Below are 25,587 nucleotides of genomic sequence, written 5' to 3'. Positions count from 1 at the left end.
AGATAAAACAGGACCACTCTGCAATCGTGTCTGAACATGGACAATAACAAAAACATTGTCCAAATCACAAAAATGGCCAAATGCTCTCTAAATTGGCTATCATGCACACACAGCTTTAAATTTGATTCATTCCCTCCATGTCTTAGAGATAAGATTTACTTAGATACTCATCCATTTCATAGGCTCAATAATCTTTACAACATACAACAGAGCAAAGCGCCACTTCCTTGAACCCTCCCCCAAAACACCTAATACAAGTACAAATCTATACTAAGACTGAAATCTACACTAACACCCTCTTACTGAGATGCCCCATGATTCCCACTGGTATGTGCTCTCCCTCCCTACAACCAGCAATACACCCAACTTGTTCAACTATGGGTGTATTCCTGGCTGAACACAACTAGACCTCTGGCAATGGGTCACTGACGAAACAATAACAAGCAAATAAGAATTAATAAGAATTAAACATAATAAGAGATTAGCTGAAAGGTAATGGACTACTTTATCAGAGCCATGGAAAAAACAACGAGCCACTTATTTGGAAACAAGAATAAAGAAAAACATTGACCAATTTTGGTACAAATTCCTAGCATATAACGGAAAACAATACAAAAGTAAATTAAAGTGCCTGAGAAATATTTGTATCATAGTGACAAAATATTTAAATCTAGAATAGAGACGTTATTCAAATTTACAAGGAAAACATCACATGAGTAAAGTCTATTAATAGACAATTCACAGGAGAAAATAGAGTGAACAAACAGTCCTGTACTCAAACCTGGAACTTATTAGCAGTATACTGGATAAGTTACTTAACCTCTGTAACCTTTAGTTACACAGAACCATCTTCAATCCTCAGTGGTCCAAAGAGATGCCATTATACAGCAAATACAGTAACAAGTAGACAAATGAACAATCAAAGCGAAAGTGCTGGGGGCATGCTGGGAAGCTCCCCGCATCAAGGACAGCATTTTATATAGTTACAACTTATTTGTAAAGCCACACAGAAGAGTCATAACCTAATCCCCCTAACTCCTGGAAACCTTTCAGCAGAAACTACGTGTTCAGATTTCACAACAATATTACCTATAGTGACAAACAGAAACAACTTAAAAGTGTAAGAAGGGTAAATGTTCAATGAATTGTGCTGTATGAACGAGTAGATTATATAGTTATTAAAATAAATAGAAAGGATAGAAACATGAAAAGTGTTTAGGATGTGATGTGACCAAAATAATGCAGATTTTTAAAATGAAAATAAAGGCTATCGTTAACTGAAGAGCTATTATATGCCAGGCACTGTTCAGGCATTTTGGTTACATTTCATTTAATCTTCACAACACTTGCTAAAATAGTAATACTATTCTCATTTAATAAGTGAAGATACTAGGGTAAAGAGATTTTAAATAACTCGCCAATGTCACATAGCTGAGAAATAAAGACATATGTGAACCACAATATGAGTCCAAATGCTACGTCTTTAACCACTGCACTATCCTACCTCTCTTAGACACGCATGATGATTGCGACTATGCACAACCATGGATATCTGAGGACAGAAACTGCAAGATAATATGCAAATGTAAAATAACCATGATATGGGAAACGGATTAAAGGCAATTTAATTTTATAAGCCATTAGCTTTATGTTCTACTCAAAGAAAATGATGCAGACAATCAAGTAATGAACTCTCAACCTTCCCCAATTCTCCATGAGAACTTGAACTATAGCCGTCCCTCTGTGTATGTGGGGGATCGGTTCCAGGACCACCTGCATATACCAAAATCTACACATACTGAAGTCCAGCAGTCAGCCCTAAAGAACTCACATATAAGAAAAGCCGGCCTTCCAGATATGTGGGTTTAGCATCATGCAAATACTATAGCTTCCATAGGCATTTGGTTGGACAAAACCCATGTATATGTGGATGTGTTGTTCAAGGGTCAACTGTATATATTCAGTATGTCCTTGGAAAGAGACTTGGCTTTGCCTCCTGTCCAAAATTACTTCTAATTTCATTCTTTTCTAGAAAAATGGAATGGAAGTAAAGAATAGACCAAGATAAATATCAGAATGTAGAATACAGCCTTCAGAGCTGGGTAGAGATCACTGGTCAAGGGTGACAAATAAAAATCTCAGGAGATTGCCGGGCGCTGTGGCTCACGCCTGTAATCCTAGCTCTTGGGAGGCTGAGGCGGGCGGATTGCTCAAGGTCAGGAGTTCAAAACCAGCCTGAGCAAGAGCGAGACCCCGTCTCTACTATAAATAGAAAGAAATTAATTGGCCAACTGATATATATATAAAAAAATTAGCCGGGCATGGTGGCGCATGCCTGTAGTCCCAGCTACTCGGGAGGCTGAGGCAGAAGGATCACTCAAGCCCAGGAGTTTGAGGTTGCTGTGAGCTAGGCTGACGCCACGGCACTCACTCTAGCCTGGACAACAAAGTGAGACTCTGTCTCAAAAAAAAAAAAAAAAAAAAAAAAAAAAAAAAAATCTCAGGAGATAAAGAGACAGAGACCCAGAAGGAGACATGCAACATGCAGAACTGCCTGGGGAAGGCAGGTAAGCCTCAGGGCTCCTAGGCAGAGAAAGGGCTGGGGAGAAGAGGTGTACCTCCATCCAAAGGTGGTAAGCCTGCTTTCCCTCTTACAATAATCGGAGAGCCTATTTGCTCACAGTGGACAAGTCTGAAGACAAAAATCAAAAGTCCCTGCAGAAACAGCAGTGGGTGCACTATCTGGCTATCTTTTTTTTCTAAAATATAGGATTCAGCAATACTATGTGGCAACATAATGGTGGGTATAAACTCACACTCTTGCCATTCAGGTGTGTGTTCTGACAGTAAACCAATACACTTTCTTGGGAGACATATTCATCATTTTTTCCACAACTATACCTTCAACTCTTTTGAGTTTATTCATACTTTTAGGATAACCAAAATTCTCTTCTGGTCAAACCTCTGTTGACACTTTGACCAGAAGTGTTCTCTTTATTAGGTGGTAAACGGAAAGAGAGGGCACTCAGTTGGACTAGAAACCCCATGTTAAGCAGCATTTACTGGAGGGAGGGGATTGGTGTTGAGGGAATCCCAACCTGGGAATTCCAAGCTGTTCTACTCAATGTCTTGCTCAGAAGGCCCCTCTCTTGGCAGGAGATGATTCCTTGCTGTGTTTAGGACAGATCATATCCCCAGATTACGGGCAATACTCTTTCCCTGACTATACCACCTGTGCAACCTCTTCAGAAGAATATTGCACGGAGGGTCGGGACAGAGCTAATTTATCATCAAGGCTTCTGAGATAAGAAAAGCAAAGCTGAGAGCTTCAACAGACATCAACATTTTAATGGGGCAGACTGAGTATGGTTGGGATGTGCAACAATGCTCTGTAAATTTTATTTTACCAATACTACATCTCAGCCAGACTGGAATCAGTTATGTGCAAAATGATTAATCACTGTCTCCCTGAAATATTCAAGGTCCTCCTGCCTATCCTTAGGATGGGAAAAAAGCTAACGCTGAAATATGACTTTTAGGCTTTTCTTCATTCTATACACTTTTAATAAAGTAGAACAAAAAATTTTGCCTTAGGTTTGGCTGAGTTATAGGGTTTATCTCCTACGTGGCAAATCTTCATTCCTCAGCCCAATCACCAAACTGAGCCTAAGTTATAAGAAGCCTGATAGAGAAGGAAAAATGCTTGTTCTATACCTAAGGCATCGATTTATCAACCGTGAAAACTGCTCTGTGAGACAGGCTTTCCCTTTATATTTATAGAAAAGTGGGCACTGCGAAACAAAATTAATTTAGCTAACAGGCAAGTGCTGCTGTGTGTGGTAAAGCCAGGTGTATATGTTTTTGACAAACATGGCTGATGAGTTACAACGAGACCACACAACTGCTGGGGAGTGGGGGAGAGAGTGGGAGACAAAGCCTTGGGGCATTATCTGAGGCACAGACTCCAGCGGGCTCCCACCTACCTTCTCTGCATACTCAGACACAATCTGCTTGATCTCGGCAGAGCAGAGTCCCACGATCTGGCCCACGGAGCTTGCGGTGAGTCGGCTCTGCAATCACACGGAGGGAGGGCTCTTAAGGCCATGTCTTGTCTTTCACAGCACTAGAAAATCTGAACACTCCGAATATTATCATAAAATAGGTAACAGTCCCAGGGGAAAAAAAATAAGTTGGCTTTGCCCACATATACATCTATAAGGAAGGGAGAAAATAAGTCTCAGGATGAATATTCAGCCATCTCTCTACCTCTTGAATCACTTAGCTGACTGTGCTAGATTCTCCTTGGCCCTGGGTACCCCTGGAAAATGGTTCTTCATTTCTATGCCCCAATCAATCCCAGGTTTCTCCCCCTGAGTGTCACTAGAGCCTGTGGGGACTTGGCAGGCCTAAGACTCAGGGAAGAGAAAAGAGCAAATGGAGAGGACAAGAAATCTCAAAACCCCTAAAATGTCTCTTTACTGCCAGAGGCCTTTCCTGGCCTCAAAAGCAATGATCCTTTCAGAGCACTTGGCTAACCTTCCAGACAGACTTTGAGCTCTGGGAAGACCAACTATAAACTTGGAATTCCATGTCCTACCTAGATGGTGTCAGAAAGAGGCAGAAGGCAAGGCTCCTTTGCATGGGGCATAACTTGTGGTTATGGTGAGGCGGAGCTGGCCGCTGCTCTTCCCCAGAGGCCCTGTGAGCTGTCTCGGCAGGGACAGCCTGCTCTCCCTCCCAGAGGTCCCCAGGGACAGCAGCACTAGACATTTATAAAAAGCTTCCCCAAAGGAACACCCCGAGGAAGAGGCACTGAGAGAGGGCAGTGGAGAAAGTGGTCGTTCTGGAGGAAGACTTCCAGAGCAGAGCAAGGTGGTGCCAAGTCCCCATCTCCACAAAGGGCTCCCCCCATCCCCAGCCCACTCCCCCCTTACCTCCTCTTTTGCCATGGCGGTCATCTTGGTCATCAGTGACTGAATACGCTGCTGAAAGAGGAACAGGCAGGAGAGGCAGTGAGTGGTTCTGACCAGGTAAGACAGAAGCAATATGCCCACATGGGTCTTTGGGTGAAGTCCAGGGGTTATTTTCCTCGATCTCATCTTGTGGGGAGGCTCAAGATAGGTGAGCAAGGGAAACAGGAAGGTGTTTAAGTCCACACATGACTTAAACAGAAACCGTAAAGGGCCTCCATGAACTACACACCTCTTCAGCCGCTCGGAGCTCATCTTCTTCATGGGCATCAGCTTTTTCTGCTGCCGACAGCCCCGTGGGAAGTGCTCCTTTCTTGTCCTCAGCCTAGAAGGGAAGATGTGAAAAGAGCTGAGCATTGGAGTTGGAGACGCAATAGAGAAAGGACAATAGTGCAAAGAGGCATGAGTCTGTGAAAGCAAACACAAATCTGGAGAGCTGCACCAGCCTGGGGAAGAATAGGCATTCCAGAGACCTGAGCCTTCATTTGAGATACAGAGCAGGCAGGTCCAGCTTCAGGGCCTGGCAAACACCTTCTCCACTTGCCAACTGCTCACTGAGCTGATTAAGTTCCCATCAGGCCATACACATCTGCCATACCTATCCTTATGCTTTGTTTGGTTTTCCCCCTATTTTAACACCTTCAAGAGCAGATCACTAAGGAGTGTTTTTTCAAACTTACTATTGAGACTCATTAATGGGACATGAAAGTAAATTAGCAGGTATGACTAGCATCTACATAAATTAAATAAAAGTAATAGAGGCCAGGCGCAGTGGCTCACGCCTGTAATCCTAGCACTCTGGGAGGCCGAGGCGGGCGGATTGCTCGAGGTCAGGAGTTCGAAACCAGCCTGAGCACGAGTGAGACCCCGTCTCTACTATAAATAGAAAGAAATTAATTGGCCAACTTATATATATATAAAAAATTAGCCGGGCATGGTGGCACATGCCTGTAGTCCCAGCTACTCGGGAGGCTGAGGCAGAAGGATTACTTGAGCCCAGGAGTTTGAGGTTGCTGTGAGCTAAGCTGACGCCATGGCACTCACTATAGCCTGGGCAACAAGCGAGACTCTGTCTCAAAAAAAAAAAAAAAAAAAAAAAAAGTAATAGAATAAAATATATCAGAGTGCTTTGTAAGCAGTAAAGGGTTAAGTAGTCCTTAGTGAAACTTTTGTTTTTGGGGTGTTTGTGTATCTGTGTAGTGAACCATGATGAAAAATAGAATTTTTACCACTAAGAGTGATCAACAAAGTTTGACAACCACTGCTCTGAAGGATAAAAATCAAAACTGTTTCCTCTGGTGATCAAGCTTCATGCTCTGAACCCTCAAGCTCTATACTATTTAATATATCAAACTCAAGATACCCTGGATTAACTGCTTTTCCCCAAACATGGGCTAGAGGTCTGGAGATTTAACCCTACCTCTGTCAGCCACCAGTGGGGTGACCTCAGGCTGTGGGGGCGCCTCGATGGCCCTTCGGCAGCGTCTCAGTGGCACAACAAGAAAAGAGTTTTCCGCCCCCCTTCGTGTGAAGTAGGGTGAGGCAATTAGCGAACAGCACACATCTGTTTATACTCATACCTCCGGTTATCTCTTGGGTTGTGAAGAAAGGCAAAAGGGAGGTGGGATGCACAGGGATCGCGCAGAATTCAAAGAAAATTAATCACTTCAAAGGTCAGCTCATGGCCAGCGCATAATTAGTTTGTGCCTTGCTAGGGCCCTTTGGGGGGGGGGATAAAAGGCACCCCGCAATTCAGGTCGGGGTCCTTGCCTAAGGAGAGCGACCACTGCATTGGGGCTCGAAGGCTCGGACCCTGGCTAGCCAGAAAATAAACCTCCTCTTTTGTGATTGCATCCTCAATGTCTCTGCTTTTCTGTCCGGTGGGGCTGTGGAAGGTCGGTCCCTAACAAGGCTTACCTCTGATCTCTGGATCACAGTCTTCTAGGGTCAAATGAAAGATTTGGTCTCAGATGCCCTTTTTAGGCCATCTCAATTCTGGGATGCTTTTCTAGAACAAGTCTACCATTGCCCAGGGGAACGCCATGAAGCTCCTAGCTACATAGATTTTTCCAGTCACCACAAAATTGCCTTATTTCAAAATATATAAATAATCTTTTCAGGCTCAAATTACATATCAAACTAAATGTACACATCAAATCGTTATTTAGATACCACATGACACATTTACATACTCAAATCCAGAAAACACCATGCTCTGCAGGAAATGTTTAGTTGAGTAAAAACACAAATATATATAAAATAAATAATGAAAAAACCAAAAAAGAGGATATCATGATCAGTGCATGACAAATTACCAACAATCTACTGCAACTACTACTATTACTGCTACTAGTTAACACTTATTAAACGTTTACTATGTGTTGGACCATTTTAATCTTCATAATAATGCTGTGAGGTAGATACAATGACTGCCCCCATTTTACAGATTCTGTGAACTAAGGTACAATGATTAATTATTCAAAGTCGCACAGTGAGGGCAGGGGCTAGGATTTGAAACCAGCCAGTCTGGCTTCAGAACAATGCTCGCAGTCACAGTTGGCGCCCTCCAGGGACTGAGACAACAATGCAGGAGCAGACAGAGGCTGGGCGAGCTGGATGGGGAAGAATGGCAGGCAGACAATGGCATGAGTGTGTCTGTCCCATTTAAGAAAATTCGGGAGTCAGTGGAGAATGAGAAAAGGTTAATAACAGATCTCAATCAGCAGGACCCTACTTTTTAAGAAGCCACTGACCACTTTAGCTGGCACTTGAGATGTGCTTTGATGTGAGACAGACCTGGGTTCAGATTCTCATTAATGCACTTTAGGGCTGTGTGACTTTGGACAAATCACTGAGCCTCTCTGAGCATCAGCTTTCTTACCTGAAAAACAGCAGTAAGTATCCTTTTCATAGAGTTCTTCCGGAAAATAAGTGAAAAAGTACACGCAGAGCCCTTAACAAAGGGCCTGGAACACCGTAAGGGTTTGGAACCACAGGATTTATGTGCCTGCCTTGCTGCTGACAATTAAGGATGATCGATAAACATATACATTAACAAAATCTTTGAGATTCCACTGTGAAGTGGAAATGCCCATCCTGACTTACCTGGTTCTTCAACACTTGACGTTTCTACAGTGGCGAGGCGCGTAATTTACAGTTTTGCTCTACCTCACTGCCACTTTCCTGTCCACACCTGTCTAGTGACTCAGATGAGAAAGGCTCTGGGAGCCCTGAAAGTAGACTTCACATTCTCACTTTGGAGCTATTAGATCTCACCTGACTGACCCTGGGGTCATAACTTCCACTCACCCCTCACTTCCATCCCCGGGATGAGACTGCTGCTTCACTCCCTGGTCTGTAGAGGCGGCAGGCCGAAAAAGACAGGATGGAGATGCAGGGGCCAAAGGCAGCTGGCACACCTCCTGCCACCCCAGCTTGCCCAGGGATCAGTGCCTGGTCAGCAGCAGTCCTGCCAGCCCACCCCTCCTGGGCTTCCCAGGGGGCTGCTGCCCACACTGTGAACAGCAGACAGAGGTGAAGGAGTCGCTTCCATCTCTCAAGTATTCTTTCCCATTATCTATGCTTTTCTTACCTTCTCTGTTTTGCTCTGGCGGCTAAATCCGTATCTCCTGCGGGCCACAAAAAAGAGGCGTTCAATTACAATTCAAATATCATAATAAATTCAATCAAATGCATTTTGGTTGGATTTTTATATGAAAAGCACAAAAGAGAATTTAGGTTATTTGGTGACTGGAGAAAATGTTTTAAGTGCCTAAATCACAAACATATTCCACTGCTTTTTGAATAATGGGCCAGTCACCATACTTGCTATATAAATATGATAAATGGGAACTCTCAGATAGTAGAATACAATGTTTTCCTTAAGTGCAATCATTACTCTTTGAATCAGGAACTGTGATTCAGAGCCACAGTTAGGCTAAAAGCCTTAAAAATATCTGTGTAAACAAATGTAAAAGTGTTTGCTTCAGCCAAACGTTCTCTTTAGTAGCTACTTCAGTAACTTTTTATTCTCAAACATAATCCAACCATGATGCCAATAATGTACACTCACTTCACACAACCTTAATTCAAAGAAACACAAACACAAATGCACTTCAGTTTAAAGTAGTTTATTTTCTGGCTGCAATTAATCTATGCTTTTTTTTTTTTTAAAGCAAGCATAACAATGCAAAAACCATTCAACCTAAAACAAAAAACATAATGCAAAACACCCAGCCTCATATACCTTTAAGTAACCTGTAAAGAAATAAAATTCCATGTACCCTTTAAGAAAAACAAATTAAGAGCTTTGCTCTGTCCTCGCTCGCACCATGCCTCTCTGGCTGGTTGGTGTGCTGGCCTCTCACCTCGTCTTGGGCCCCTAGCCTCACTGACCCCACTCTTCCTGCCTACTCCTTATCCAGTTTTACGTTGGCCTGACATGCATTTATCAACAGCAGCCTCTTCCCTCAGGAGAAAACAGGACCTCCTCTGTGGCCCAGCCTACAACCATTTAGCCTCACCTCCAGCAGCTCACCTTATGTACTCTTGTTCCATCTACCGCCTGAGCAGACAGCTCTGCACACACTGAGCCGTTCTCCTCTCTTCCCCTAATTCCCGATGTACACCCCTGGGCTCTACAGCTGCCTTTTTTCTGAGGTACCCCCATGCATACACGCTAGTTCCTGGCCTACCCACCCCTGCATCTGCACATGCTCCTCTCGGTTCCCAGAAGGCGACTATGTCTGACTGTCTGTCTGTATATCTGTATCCTTCTCCTTGAGGACACAGATTATACTTTTACATTTTGTGTTTCCAGTGTTTGTTGAATGAATACACTAAACGTAAGGCAAAATAATGTGAAAATCAAGAAACCAAAAGTATCACCTGAATTTATGATAACAGATTGTCATATAACTTGTTGAGACCAAAAACTCACTGCTGGGCATAGTGTGCTCATCCTTTATGCATGAATTGATAGGCCCAAAGTGCAGCATACCAAGGTTACATTTTGGCTATCTATATAAACTCTGTAAAGGGCCTCATGGCAGATTCTGTGAATCGGCTCACTATCTATTGCATCTTCCTACACTGCAGAGGCTGGAAAGACTATTTTCCATACTCTCACACCTAGGCTCTCGAGTGCTATTTAAGTTCCACCAAACAGATACGTTTGCAGGAGTTTTGAATTGGAACCATTAAACAAGGAGAAAGGGAACACATAAAGGATCCATTGTGTTGGCGTGGATCACAGTAGAAGCAACCTGGTTCTGGGGCCAGCGACTTTCACAGTGGCTTCCTGATTTGCAGAGAGCTTCCTGATTCAGACAGAAGTGGTGTGGTTCCCTTGCCAACAGCTGTAAGCACCAGCTTCCCAATTCCACAAGCTGCTACTGTGTTTCCCCAAAAATAAGACAGGGTCTTATATTTATTTTTCCTCAAGAAGACACCCTAGGGCTTATTTTCAGGGGATGTGTTATTTTCCCCTCAAAGCCTCAGCTTGCAGCATGCGCAGGATGGCCGGAACCTGACAGGGGGAGCCAACCTTGTGGGGCTGCCCACACCTTTCCAGTCATCTCTGGGACAGTAGCTGTCACGACAGGGCTGATGAGAAGGGCTGCTGGTTTTCTTTACCACTCCCTGAAGGAAATGCATGGGTTGTGCAGAAACGCTGCGTAGCCATGCCCATCACCAGGTCTTATTTTCGGGGTAGGGCTTATATTGCGCAAATGCTTAGAAATCCTGCTAGGGCTTATTTTATGGGTAGGTCTTATTTTCTGAGAAACATGGTAGAGCTCCAGGGATGCTGCCTCTGTCTCCATGATCAGGACCGTGTTTTCCCGAAAATATGACCTACCCATAAAATAAGCCGTAGCAGAATTTCTAAGCATTTGCGCAATATAAGCCCTACCCCGAAAATAAGACATGGTGATGGGTTTGATTACGCAGCGTTTCTGCACAACCCATGCTTTTCGTCGAGGAGAGGTAAGAAGACGAGCAGCCCTTCTAATCTGCCCCATGAGAGCTCTATTGCTTGACATGAGAGATTGGGGCCAATGGTTCTAAGGGAAATAGAGTCGCAAGAAATTCAGGATGGAATTAGGGATTTGGATAGTTATGATGATGTTCCAGAAGAAGACAACTTAACTATATTTGAATAAATGTGGATTGTTGTACCATACTTAAAAAAAAATAACACATCCTCTGAAAATAAGCTCTAGGGTATCTTCTTGAGAAAAAATAAATATAAGACCCTGTTTTATTTTCGGGAAAACACAGTAGTTCTAATGTAAGGCTTGGGAGCTAACCCTGGCTCAGCCTAGTGCCCGTCTGTAATCAACTCCTTCTGCTAAACTAGTAGGAGGGTACTTGTGTTCTCAACCAGGCAGGGAACCCTGACCAATATAGAGTCTTGCCAGTTTCCCACTCCTAGAAGTGTCTATGCATCCTGAATATTTATCCTTCCCTTTCTAGGCTTCCAGCCTACAGGGATTCTTAGGGCAGAAGATATACCCTCAGGCAGATAGCCCTTAGCCAAGGCCCAGGGACTTTGTGGATTTTCCAAATAAAGCAGTTAACAACTAAATCTATATGACTCAATTCCCAGGAACTATCTACTCCTCCTTAAAGATAGAGGCTGTGGGAGACTCTCACCACTCAAAACTATATATATTAGCTCCCCAGATGTGTGCTTCTGTGTTTATACAACCAGAGCACTCATTGTGGCATGCACAATAACTCTCTGTCATGAGTAATCCTCTAAGCCTGTTGAACTCCTGGATGGAAGGGAATTTACTTCATTCATTTTTTTAAAATATATATATATATTTTTTTTTTGAGACAGAGTCTCACTTTGTTGCCCAGGCTAGAGTGAGTGCCGTGGCGTCAGCCTAGCTCACAGCAACCTCAAACTCCTGGGCTCAAGCAATCCTGCTGCCTCAGCCTCCCGAGTAGCTGGGACTACAGGCATGCGCCACCATGCCCGGCTAATTTTATATATATATTAGTTGGCCAATTAATTTCTTTCTATTTATAGTAGAGACGGGGTCTCGCTCTTGCTCAGGCTGGTTTCGAACTCCTGACCTTGAGCAATCCGCCCGCCTCAGCCTCCCAGAGAGCTAGGATTACAGGCGTGAGCCACCGCGCCCGGCATAAAATATATTTTTAAATATATTTTTATATATTATATATTATAAATATATTTTTAAAATATATTTATTTTATATTTATATAAATATATAATGTTTATATATTTTAAAATATATTATTAAAATTGAGATATATTCATATAAAATAAATCCACCATTTTAAACTGTATAGTTCACTGGTTTTTAGTGTATTCACTATGTTATGCAACCATCACCATTATCTAAATCCAGAAAAGTTCCAATACCCCAAAGGAAACTCAGTACCTATTAGCAGTTAGTCCCAATTCCCCTACTCTCCAGCCTGTGACTACCACTAATCTACTTTCTGTGTCTATGGATTTGCCTATTGTGAACATTTCATATAAATGAAACCCATCATTCAACAGGTGGCCTTCTGTGTCTGGCTTCTTTCGCTTTATTTTTAAGATTCATCCATGTAGTAGCATGCATCAGTACTTCATGCATTTTTATGGCTAAATAATATCCTATTACATGGTTAAACCACATTTTCTTTTACCAGCTGATAGACATTTGGGTTGTTTCTGTCTTTTGGCAATTATGAATAGTGCTGCTATAAATATTCATGTACAGCTTCATCCACTTTTATATTTCCACTGCCTGGTTCAGTGCCTGGCACAAAGCAGGCACTCAATGTTTGCTGAATGAATAAAGAGTCCAGATGATTTTTCTAAAGGCCTCCTTCTCCACATGACATGGCAGCAATGCTTCCATGACAAAGCACTGCCCTCAGCTGCCACCCTTTCCTCTTTTCCTGTCAGCCCTGCCCTTTTCCCCCAAGTGCCAGCTCTAATCTGCTGTGCCCCAAGCTTCTATTTGTTCCTGCTTTCCCCGTCTTTAGCTCTGGGTCCTCAACTTTTGCTGTCTAGAACCATCAGCACCAACAGAGCGCCAGTCCTGTCATCACCCAAGTTCACTTCTTCATACCCTACACCTAGGACTGGGTCTTTCAATCAAGGATGTACATCTTCTACAACAGCATAGTAAAAAAGAAATATAAAGAAAAGCCACATATATAATTTTTTAAATTAGTAGATTCACATATCCAAGTTACTCCAAACATACTTAAACATTTTCTAGTAACTAAATGGAAAATGAGCTTTTACATTTAAATTTAACTGAATTAAAATTAAAATTTTGTTCCTGAGCCACACTAGTCACATTTTAATTGCTCAATAGCCACATATGGTTAATGGCTACCATACTGGACATCACAGTTTTAGAAAATAGAGTAATCTTCCAAGGTAACTGCCTTGGGCCAAATTAAGACAGTTATCTAACTATCTGGAATCCAGAACAAAATAAGGTCATAAAAAACCCTAAACACTAAGGACTGTGAACTCTGTTCTTCATTCATTCAATAAGAATTCACTAACTACCTTCTATGAGCATGCCGTAGGCCTTACCATCACAGGAGACACAAACAGGTTGGGAGAGACATGTTATATTTCATTTGCTAACTACAGAAAGACTTCAAGGCAAATCAAAATTAAGACTCTAATACTATGTAATAGGTGAATCTTAGGGACATCTGATTTTCCATGATAATGGAAAAAACTGGAGGTATGAACAATACAAACTAACAAAACCTCTACATTCCCCTAAGCACTCCTTGGTTCTGGGAGATGCAACACCCATGGAGATGGTCTCTCTAGCTCTGGCTGTCCTGGAGCCATGGCTCACCTGCTCACTTGCAGCTGGGACTTGGCTGGAAAGACCACATTATGGTGCCCCAGGGCCAGCTTTGAGAGCATGCAACCCATCCAATTGCACAAGGGCCCATGGTTAGAAGGAGAGATCCTGCACTTGGTTGTTATTGTCTTGACAATAACAATGAATCATTACTTATAATTGTTAAGGGGGAAGGGGGGGCTTGCATTTTCATTTTGTACTGGGCTCCACAAATTATGCAGCTAGTCCTGGCGATGCCTGACTCAGAGGAGGCATTCAAGTCACAGAAACAACTGGTGGCTGTGGAGACAGCCATCACACCCAGCCTAGGGCCAGAACTACCTCGATTTCCTTTGAAACAGACAAGTTTTCACTCTTAAGAAGAAAAGACTTGACCTCAAACTATCACTTCAAAAAAAAAAAAAAAACCATTTGCACTTTCCATTTGAAAACTAGTATAGTTAAGCCTAATTTCCTTCTGGTTCTCTCCAGTACCCTGCAGGGGGAAGCCATCTGCTGCTCACTCAGGAAAATGCTAGTAGCGGTTAGTTGTAGCCACCCAACAAGGTTTGGGTGGTGAGGCAGAGCAGCACACAGGAGTCACTCCCAGCACAAAGGAAGCACAAGGAGACATACTCACACCAAGGCATCAGTAACCCTGAGTGAAGAATGCAGAGCATAAAAGAAGGTTAATACTCAGTGGCAGTTAAAAAATTCAATGGGGAGAAGCATGTCCTTGTGGTTTTTTTGTTTTTTTTTTTAAGTAAAAACTGAGGATATAAAATAAGTATTGTTTTTTAAAAACTAAGATGTTTTTAAGAAGTGACAAAACTACTTCTAAAATTTTCATTTTCCTAGTCAGGACAATCTTCACAAAAAACCAAAATTATTCTAACATTTAAAGTAAAACTACTGAAACTGCTTTCATTTCTTTTATTTACCTAAAGATTTTATTAATAACAAATAGCAGGGACACGATGGGCAGATCACACCAGCCTCTGCAAATGCCTCAAACACTCCAACCCCCCATGGGGGGCGGGCAGAGCCAAGGGCACAGACAGGAATTGCAGAGGTTACCCATAAAAACTAAGATCATTCAATACTAGAAAAAAAGCCCCTGATATCAGAAATCTCATGGCTGAAAACTAAGTTGAATCAGGTAGACTCCAAACAAGTTAATTCAAAAGAAATAATTTAAATGAGCTTTTCTTTTAAATAGGTTTATAAAACAGACCCCTAGACTGGGTCTCATTCATTACCTGCCATATTCCAAAAGTGTAGCATGGACTCGAGATTCTTCATCAAGCAGCTCCTCTGCTCCCTGTTGGCGTTTATATTTCCGGCGAGGCTTGTAAACATCCTAAGTGGATGAGACAGGCAAGTTACCAAGTGTAAGATGGCTGGCTGTCCTTAACTGCTGCTGGATGCCTCCAGCTAGTCAGGGGAAGTGGATCTTTCCCCGTCACAGCCCAGGTGTCCAGGGCTCTGCTGAGGACAGAGGGCACTCAGGGTGGCTGCCTTCAGGACACAGAGGCAAGGTTTATGAAAGGTCAGGGCAGGAGACAATGAACTCAACCTCTGGTTACCTGAGATGACTTACACCCACATGCCCTCCTTTGCTGAGAAATAGAAAAGAGGGAAAAGCTCAATAACAAAAGAGGGCCTCTGCTCTTAATTTTTTAAGTTACAAAAATGGTATGTACTCACTGAAGAAAGTACTGAGGATGTACCCGCCCAAGAAGGTAACAGTATCAGTGTTTCCTGTGTACTCTTCTATGTTAATTTACACAGGTAAAAACAGTCATTGTCTTTCTACAGTGGCATGAGTAAAAATAATGGACATTTTAAACAAAAACTTCAGAAAATAATCCAGTACCCTTAGCTTCTTATTTTGTATTTATTTGCTTATAATTATATAACTTTACAAATAACATATGGGTATAATTCCTATAAAAAGCTTCAAACACAAGGAAAGGATGCAGAATTTTTTTTTTTTTTTAAAGAGGCTTGTCTCATACCCTCTTTCTCTAGCTCCAACCTCTCCCCAGAGGTACCACTGTCAGTTTGATGGGCACACATTCTTTTAAATCTTTGCTTATGAATTTACATACTATATATGTGCACAATACACACACACACATTTTTAAACAGATGGTTTAGGGAGGTTTTTTTTAAACATATATTTAGAGTATAGAGTATACTGTATATATTGTTCTGCAACTTACTTTTTGTTGTTTGTTTTTGCTTAACAGTATATATTGGAGTTATTTCCATGAAATAAATTAACACACAAATCTACATTATTCTTTATAACTAGATGTATTACTCCTTAATACAGGTGTTTCCTAGTTTATTTAACCTTCTACTGAAGTACTTTTAGGTTATTTCCAAGCTCTTATTTAAAACAACTTTAAACTTGCATATGTAGATTGCTAGGATAGAAACTTAGAATTGAAATCACTGGTTTGAAGGGTGTTTATGCTACCAAGTTGAGCCAATAAACAAAATGACCTATACTGACTTATGTGCCCTCCAACTTGTTAATCACATCTTTTGCAACAAATATTCACAAGCTTTTTAATTTTTCTACATCACATGGGTGAAAAATATTTCACTGTTTTGATTAGCCTTCCCCAAATTATTAGTCAGGTTGGGAATCTTGTTTATTTGCCATTTATCTTGTGCAAATCCTTTGTTTTCCTGTAGATTAATTCATAATTTTCTTACTGACTTGTAAGCTTGCTATATATGAGCATTACACCTTTGGCTTTTATTTATGTAGCAAATACTTTCAGACAATCTATTGTTTGTCAATTTTGTTTCAACTTGGTGTTTTTTGGTCCTATGACATTTTAATTTTTTATGAAGACAATTTTACCAATCACTTTCTTTACAGTTCTCAGATATTAAATCTTACTTCTTATCCCAAGGATGGTAAAAACAAAATTCTCATGTTACTTTTATAGTTTATATTTAGTTTACAGTTTATCTTTAGTTCTTTAATCCATTCAATTTTTTTATACAGTGAAAAGTAGGAATCTAACAATTGCTTCCTCTCTTCAATTCATTTTGTTTTATGATTCTCCATCTTGTCTCCACTGGTCTTTTTTCAAATTTCCTGGGTATTTTCACACATTTTCTCTTTCAAATGAATTCTACTGTCAGCTTGTCAAGTTCATTAAGAAAAACTCTGTTGGGTTTTCATTAGACTCACACCAAATTTAAAAATTCTTAAATGGGTTAAAGGAGATTTCAATTCTTTTAGACTCTAATACCAGAAAAGAAGACTGGATACAACTCTTCAGAGATATGTACCTTTTTAAAGAAAGTGTTTTGAGGTTTATCCTCAAAAGAATTTATGAAAACAAAATGCACTATAAACTTTCATTGGCTTTTTAAAATATTAGACTGTGATTTAGTTATAAATGTATAAGTAAATATAGATCTATTTTGTGTAGGACATTCTAAAATTATAAGTATATATCTCTGTCTCTTAAACAAAACAATATGGCATGTAGTAGGTGCTGAATAAATGTAGGTCTTCACCCTCAGATGACCTGGTTTGTTATGCTACCCCAAATGATGTCCTTCTTGACTGCTAAGCAGAAAGTCAGATAATGCCTTAGTACTATCTGCTCAGAGATCTGGGTCAAGCAGGCAGCTGTTAGGCCAGCAAGGTATTCTATAGCAATTCATCTCTGTATCTTTTCTTTTCCACTACCCAGGTTTACCATATTTAATCCCGACCTGGACATTACCACAAGGAGCCTTCTATCAGGTCTCTCCAGATAGTGGCATTTTACTCTAATTAGAATTGTTTCCCTTTAATTCTGGTTAACTTTATTATAAAGTTTCAAACATATGGAAAAACATTCTTTCTGTAATACATACTATATAATCTCAACAATTTTGTGGAAAAGGATTATAACAGGGTTTGGGATGATGCTGGAAGGTGGTCCTTACAAATTGCTGCCACAAATATTCCCTAGTTTGCTGCTGGTGTCTCTATGAATAGGAAGCTATAAATAACATATAACAGACTTGTAGGGAAATGAAAAATGTTAATACAATGAATCCACATGACGTCAGTTACTGCATATGATTTAATTTCCACTGAGCTCTACTATTATAGCACTACTATGTAATTGAACTTAACTGTTATTTTCTTTAGTTACTATTGAAAGAGTCAATGACCCAAGACAGGAAATTGTATTCTTCTAAAACAGGACTGACTCCAAAACAATAGCATACTGAAACCAACAGCTAAAAGGGCCTTTCATTCTGCCACACAATGGCAATGTTGGCTTTTATGAATTATTCCTTACCCTTTAAAGTATAAAATTTTATATGTATCTCATATTGTACACTTTATAATATAACCACACTATGAAATAGAAGCAGGGCACATACTATCATCTTCACTTTACTACTGAAGCAGACACTAAATAATTTGTCCAAGATCCCTAAGATAGTATTAGGCCTGGCCTTAGGTACATTGGCTTCTAATCTCAGGGCTTTCTTCCCACACCAATTTGCCTCTGGTGGGCACTTGAGCCACCCACCAGCCATTTCAGCTAGCCCTCTAACAAGACTCATTCCATAATGTGAATCTGCCATCATTACAATGGTCAGCTTAAGTAATGTGACCTAAAAGTTAGAGGTTTCTATGCCAACTATAAAGCACTATTGCTAAGTCACTCTTTAAAGGAACAGGAGTCAGGACACTGATGTCTAGTCCTATCTCTCCCACTAACCAGCTGTATGACTTTGGGAAAGTTCCCCTCAATGGGCTTCAGTTTCTAGATCTCTAAAACGAGGCTGTACTAACAGATCTTGAAGGATACTCCCAGTCTTTCATTCTTTGTGTTCTTTTAATCCTATAAAGATACTGACTCGATAACATAATTCATTAAAAAAATTTAAAGTCTGAAATTAATAAAAAATATACCATGCTTTACACATGATTGTGCTCTTAAAAAGTGCATATAAAATCAATTTATCCTTTTGCCATTAATAGTGTTAACAACAATAGCTATCATTTATTAAATGATAGGCACATGTTAGGTATATACTGTGATACATGTGCAGTTTATTCGATCTTCACTTCTATGAGGGTAGTTATCCTTGTTTACTATCTATAGTTGATAAACTTAGACACAGAAAGGTTAAAAAATTTGATTAAGGCTAGAGGCAGTATGTGACAGAAACAATACAATGCCAAAATTTTAGCACTCTGCAAAACATTTTATACTTCAACTCTGATTACACTCTGAGTTTTGATATTTTGTTGTGGCAAATAATAAAAGACACATGAGCAGGGTTAAAAAATTAAGGTGAGCTGGATGCAGTGGCTCACACCTGTGATCCTAGCACTTTGGGAAGCTGATGCAGGAGAATCACTTGAGGTCAGGGTTTCAAGACAAGCCAGGTGAGTAGTAAGACCCATTTCTACAAAAAAAAAAATTAGCTGGGCTTAGTGGTACACACCTATAATCCCAGCAACTCAAGAGATAAGCAGGAAGAGTGCCTCCGCCCCATAGTATGAGGTTGCAGTGAGCTACAATGACATCAATGAACTCGAGCCCTGGCAACAGAGCAAGATTCTGTCTCAGAAAAAAAGAGAAATCAAGGTAACCCATTTGTAAAGCAGAGAACCAGATCTCTACTTCGCAGGTCTAGTTATAAGTCAGGTTCACCTGTCAGAGTAATTCCTCTGAATTCACATTCCAAACGGCAGGAAAGGGAAGTAGAACAGCACCGCACAACAGCAGTTCTGCATCAAATCTCTGATCGCTGCCTTCACAATTATGGTAGACAACTTCTTTATTGAAATAACAGAGTAGGCAGTGCAACATCCACTATGAATTTGGCAGTCTACACTCAAAACTCCAGTGGCCCAGACCACACCCAATTCAGCAAGAAGCAACATTTTCCTGAGCTACCTCCAATGACCTTAACAGCTCATTCTCACAGTCCAAACCTAACTCCAACAGATCCGCCTCGGCCTATGAGTCTGGTGAGTAAACTCTGCCTTCCACCTACGGTGGCCCCACAGATGTTTGCACCATCAAGTGCAATGTTCTGAAAGATCCCATAAAAAAAAGTTATAATTGAGACAAGTAAATGCTTTAAACATTTTCTCACATTCATAAAACAACAATAAACAAACAGAACAAAGTCCCTGGGTTCTGAGTGAAGAAAATGATGTGAGATGGGTGGACAGCAATCATTCTGTAGAGTTTTCTACAGAGGCACCCCCAAACCTTGTTCCTTTTCCCCTCTCTTTATATGGGCTCTGCCATGTATCTTGCTTTTTTTTTTTGAGACAGAGTCTCGCTTTGTTGCCCAGGCTAGAGTGAGTGCCGTGGCGTCAGCCTAGCTCACAGCAACTTCAAACTCCTGGGCTCGAGTGATCCTTCTGCCTCAGCCTCCCGGGTAGCTGGGACTACAGGCATGCGCCACCATGCCCGGCTAATTTTTTATATATATATCAGTTGGCCAATTAATTTCTTTCTATTTATAGTAGAGACGGGGTCTCGCTCTTGCTCAGGCTGGTTTTGAACTCCTGACCTTGAGCAATCCGCCCGCCTCGGCCTCCCAAGAGCTAGGATTACAGGCGTGAGCCACAGCGCCCGGCCATGTATCTTGCTTTTTGAGGTCCAGCACAAGTCCCATCTCAGGTCTCCTCACCAAGCAGCATAACTTGGTGGATAACAATAAGGTTGCTGTGTTATATAAATGAGCTAAAATGACAGCTAGCTTGTTTATTTCTTCACAGCATATTGAGACTTACCAGCTCAAGAGCTGGCCAACATCAAACTCAAATTTTTACACATCAGACTGTTTTAAACATAGCCCAAACAAGTAGATTTTTTTGCCATTTAGAGCCTGCCTACTTTATATACCCTACAAAACTACACCCTTGGAAACTGTTAGCATTTGCTAATCATAGAAACAACAAGCTCTGAGGCTTTATGTAAAGCCCCCATGGCACTGGGGATCTTTGGAGATCTCTGACCCAGAGGCTCCCCATGCTGCTGAGCAGCATCAGCTAAACTCAGGAGCCTCCTCTATGATCGCCCTCCTCCCCTTTTGGATGGTGGCCCCTGTGCCTAAGCTTCTGGATGGTCTAACGGTGTGAAGGACCCCCACTCCCCCACCTTGTAAGGAAATCTGTCAAATCATCTCCCAAATAAAGCTTGTTGTCAGAGCTTTCTTCTTGATGAGCTCCCAAATCCCTCAAACCCCTTACAAGCTGAAATGTTAGGGCTGTTGCCCCAGCTCCTAGAATATGGGCTGGCATGCAGTAAGTGCTCAATTAATACTACTGAATGAATGCGTGGAGTCAGACTAGGGTTTCAACCCTTGCTCCATTACTTACTACACCTCTCTGATTTGGGGCAAATTACTTTAACCTGTGTGGTTTTCTATCTGCATATTAGGTATTAGTAGAGTTATGAGAAGTCATCTATCAATATAGTTAACAGTACCTGACACACAGTAGATATACAATTTTACATGCATATGGATGTATATTTTTATTATTAATAATAAAATGTGATACACTGTTTTGCTTATGTCATCACATTTACATTTTACAAGCTGGATGAAAAGGCCTCGCTCAAAGCACCACCTATGGAAGAATGCACTGGAGTAGGAATTTTAAATGGCATGGTCTCCTAGGTGATCCAATAAGGTCAACAAAGCATTCCCTTCCAAAGAGACTAGAAGCTCTAAGAAGCCTTTTTTTTCTGTTCCCTCTATTCTCATATAAAATTCTAAACATTACCTAAAACGTGCTTGTAAGTAGTAAATGAATATATCTTTTGGGGGTTTGGGTAAAATTTTGTGGACACCATTTATTCAAGGTTAAGAAGTAAAAGATCTCAGTGCACAGGACAGATACTTCATGGATATGGAGGGCTGACAGCTCAGAGAATAAAGCTGTGTAACAGCACACTAAGTGAGACAAAAAAGCCCATTACGATTAGGATGCAAAAGCAGAAGGTGGTTAAGTGGAGGCCTGCCCTGGGGTGGCAATAATTTCTGTTTCTTAAGTCCTTTGAAAATACCACCTCCTATCAAATAGGCCTACTACAAAGCTGCTAGCTATTTTGCGAAAAAGAGGTAGGATAAAAACTAAAACAGTAACACATTTCAAAGAAGAATACAGGTACTGGGAATAATCTCTACAAGGAAGAAAAATGAGGCCAAAGCAAAAAGAAAACACCCCAAAGTGATGAGCTTTAGCTCAGATGATAAAGTTCACAACAACTTTTCTGCCTGGCAATCTGGCAAGAGGTACTAAAGCCTTTGGCATAATCTTTGATGCAATTCCACTTCATGGACTGGATCCTAAGTAAATAATTAGAGATAAAACAAAAACTTTAGCTAGAAGGATGTCCTACATAATGGTCAAGAGGAAAAAACAAAAAAGATACAAACCAAGCTAATTAAATTAGTTCCACACAATGAATAATCTGTAGCCACTAAAAACACTATGGAGTCATATTTACTGGCATGGAAAGACAGTCTTGCTATATTGTTGAACAAAATGAGCAAGTAACAATATATAGTATAATGCTATTTTTTTTTTTTTTTGCAATCTCTAATTCTCTTTATTGATATCCATAGGACTGTATTTCCTACTTGGACTATCAGTGGTTATCTCTAGCTGATGGTATTATGGGTGATTTAGTCTTTGCAGTTTTTCTCCATTTCCTAATTTTTCATTCTTATTACTATGGTATTAGCATAAAATAAAAGTAACCTTTTCTAAAACAAAAAAATCATACACTAAAATAATGGACGAGCTATATAACCAAGGATGAATGCAAGCAACTGAGATAGTCTTCTAAGGATCGCTAAGGACAAGAATAAGCTAAATATTTAATATTTAAATGTTTAACACTGGTATGTTATGTCTCAGCAAGAATAAGCAAAAGTCTATTGGTTAAGGCATAATGGTATCATGTTGACAGATGAAAAAAGACAATAGGACAACCTCCACTTGGCACCCATTTGCTGGCTGGGCAAAGGTCTTCAAATGAGAACAGTCACAGTAAGTGGCCCCATCAGGACTGAAGAGGTAGTGGGAGAGCACCCCACTGCCCTGGATGAATTTGAGTCCCTGGGACCCTGGTGAGTAATATCCTAGAGTCTTGCAGTAAGTCAGCAACATTACTGCAAAATTGGTGCCAGGAATATGTGGGAGATCAGAAACCAGGTAAAGAGTTAGAAAATAGGAAAAGCGCCAACATTTGTTGTGTTAGAATCAGATGTAAAATCAAAATCTAGCTGCCTCTTCCTAGCTCTGCAGCTACATAGAGAATTTAACTTTTCTGAGCTTCAACTTCCTGATTTATAAAATGGAAATAATATATAACTCCCTGAGTGCTGATGAGGGGTAAATGAGATAATACTCATCAAATGCCTATTTAGAGGCCAGGCACACAGAATGCACAGAATAAACACATGGCAGCTACATACATATTTTTTTTTAAAAGGTTGGGTCTAGAAACTAGGCACCTGTAGTTTTATTTTATTCCTTAATTTTCCATTCACAATTTAAATTTAGGATTCTAGATTCATCCATGGGGAGCAGGCAAGAAACACTGCCATGCCATCGGAAAGGCAGAGCTGGAAAAAAGCTGAAGGAAGGAGAGAACACCCTCTAGAACCTGAGACTTGCAAAGAGCCACACCACCTGGTCCTCTAGGAAAGATTTCCTTCACTTCACTAAAAAAGGAATTTTCCCTGGAGAGAATGATAACAAATAAAAAACTGCAAGCTACTTAGTTTATTATACTGACTCACAAGAATAAGCCAGAGATATATGCATTGCAGCCCTGGAGTCTCTTATGAGTTTTTGAGACTCTAGTTTCAAGCCAGCTAAGGAAGTGCTTGCATAAGTGGTAGAAAGGAGGGATGAAAGTTAATGGTAAAGGAACTCAGTTAAGAAACCTAAGCAGACAGCTTCTAGAAGTGAGATGTATTTTCAGTAGATGAGAAAAGGAGAAAACAAACAAAACCCAAGGCAACTTAGTTATCCATAAAAATTCTTTATCATTCATGCTGAAAATGTATTGCCAGTTAAATGAGGATTAAGTTTACACATAAAAAGGAAATAAACTAAGCAATGCAAATTATAACCAAACAGACTCATAAATCATTTTCCATTTTCCTTTATTTTGTTATTATTTTCTAATCAGCTGCAAATAGCATTTTATCTAGAGGCTCGTAGAAAGTGGTTACAAGACTGGGTTTGAGCCCTGGTTCAGTCACTGCCAATGTGACCTAGGGAAACTCAATTTATCTGTGCTTCGTTATCTTCATTTGTAAAAAAACAAAAAACTACTATTTCATAGGGTCGTTGTGAGGACTAGATGAGTTGTAGACATATATACACAACGTTTGGGCATTATGTAAGTCTTTGACATTGTTATTATTTCCTTAAATTCTATGCTGTCACATTATCAAGCAGCAGTGGATTAAAAAAAAAAAAAACTCCACTACAGGTAAGAAGAAGAAAGAATGTGTCTCTAGAGGCCTTAACTCAGGGGTCCTCAAACTTTTTAAACTTTTTAAGGCCAGTTCACTGTCCCTTAGACTGTTGGAGAGTGTGGCACACATTCCACACATGTGCACTGTGGGTCCGGGACTAGTTGGCTGCTAAGCAGGACAGGCAGCTGTGGCAAAAACACCCGCTGGGCTGGATAAATGTCCTAGGCAGGCGGCATGTGGCCGGTGGGCCGTAGTTTGAGGACCCCTGCAACTATTCCCAGGGTATAGAAATGCCAGGCCCAGTTTCATTGCTAGGATGACTGACTGCTATGATGGCCTTTTATTCTGGGATATACAGCCAAAACCTATATAATTTTTTCTCTCTATCCTAGGCTCAGAGTGAGATTTATACATGAAGATATTCGAGAAAGCATTACAATTTTTTAACTTGTACTTATTATTTGTGAATAGGTAATATATAGACTTAGCATAAAATTCAAATAGTACAGAGCTTATAGGGAAGAGAAAATTTCCTTTTCTTCCTCTCCAGCTGCTGGCCACCCAGTTCATCAGACGTTATGCTGTAAACCTGGTTTTCATCTTTCCAGAAATGAAGTATTATTTAAAATAGGGGAAAGCAATAGCATACCCAACCAATTGATTACTGTCACGAGAAATGTTCTTAGGAGGAATCTGTAATAGCATACAAAATACCCTTTATTGGTAAGTGAAAAAAAAAATTATCTTTAAAGTACGGTCCTAATTCTGTTTAAAAATGTACATTAAAAACATGGAAGAATTATGTTGCTGCTTCTCTGTTGTGAAATTAAGGTTGATTTTCTTCCCCTGCATCTATCAATCTTTTTAAAAACTTTAAAGATGTTCTAAACAGACGCCCATATCATAACAAGGAAAGAAATTACTCTGATGTCATATCATTTCTTCTAATTATTATTATTTAATACTGCCGCCAAATCTGAAAACAATATCTGGCTTCAGAGTGTCACTATCTCAAAGGTTTTCCACCCCTCCCATTTCCAAAGTGGAAGTAAAGATACAAATCACAATTATAAAGTGACAAAGGCTCATTTTACATAAGCACTTCATATTCTTAATCATCAGATGATTGTTCTTTTCAGAGTAATCACCTTGGGAGACCACACATTTATTTTTATTATAAGATAAGCCAGTTCAAGAATTCTTTTTCTGGAAAGACTCCATAGCCAGTTCACAAAGCCACACAAGCCAGACAACTTCAATCTTTACAATTACACGAG

The 25,587-nt window shown here is 40.5% G+C and overlaps 1 protein-coding gene across 6 annotated transcripts in view; it reads right to left on the bottom strand.

Moving 5' to 3' along the window:
- CCDC93 (CCC complex scaffolding subunit CCDC93) overlaps positions 1-25,587 on the bottom strand; it is a 94,148-nt gene that overhangs the window by 48,109 nt on the left and 20,452 nt on the right. For 5 of the 6 annotated variants that reach the window (XM_012775615.3, XM_076005476.1, XM_012775613.3 and 2 more), the window contains exons 7-12: positions 15,067-15,167; positions 14,448-14,465; positions 8,563-8,599; positions 5,203-5,295; positions 4,935-4,985; positions 3,984-4,070 (exon numbers count right to left, since the gene is read on the bottom strand). In XM_012775615.3, the coding sequence (XP_012631069.2) occupies positions 3,984-4,070; positions 4,935-4,985; positions 5,203-5,295; positions 8,563-8,599; positions 14,448-14,465; positions 15,067-15,167 (387 nt within the window). The remainder of the gene's footprint in view (positions 1-3,983; positions 4,071-4,934; positions 4,986-5,202; positions 5,296-8,562; positions 8,600-14,447; positions 14,466-15,066; positions 15,168-25,587) is intronic. The other variant, XM_012775614.3, reaches the window with a different exon arrangement.

This window comes from Microcebus murinus, chromosome 8 (genome assembly GCF_040939455.1).
Source record: "Microcebus murinus isolate Inina chromosome 8, M.murinus_Inina_mat1.0, whole genome shotgun sequence".
Taxonomy (NCBI): Eukaryota; Metazoa; Chordata; class Mammalia; order Primates; family Cheirogaleidae; genus Microcebus; species Microcebus murinus.
Note: the sequence above shows the minus strand (reverse complement) of the source record. Positions and strands in the feature narration are given on the sequence as shown.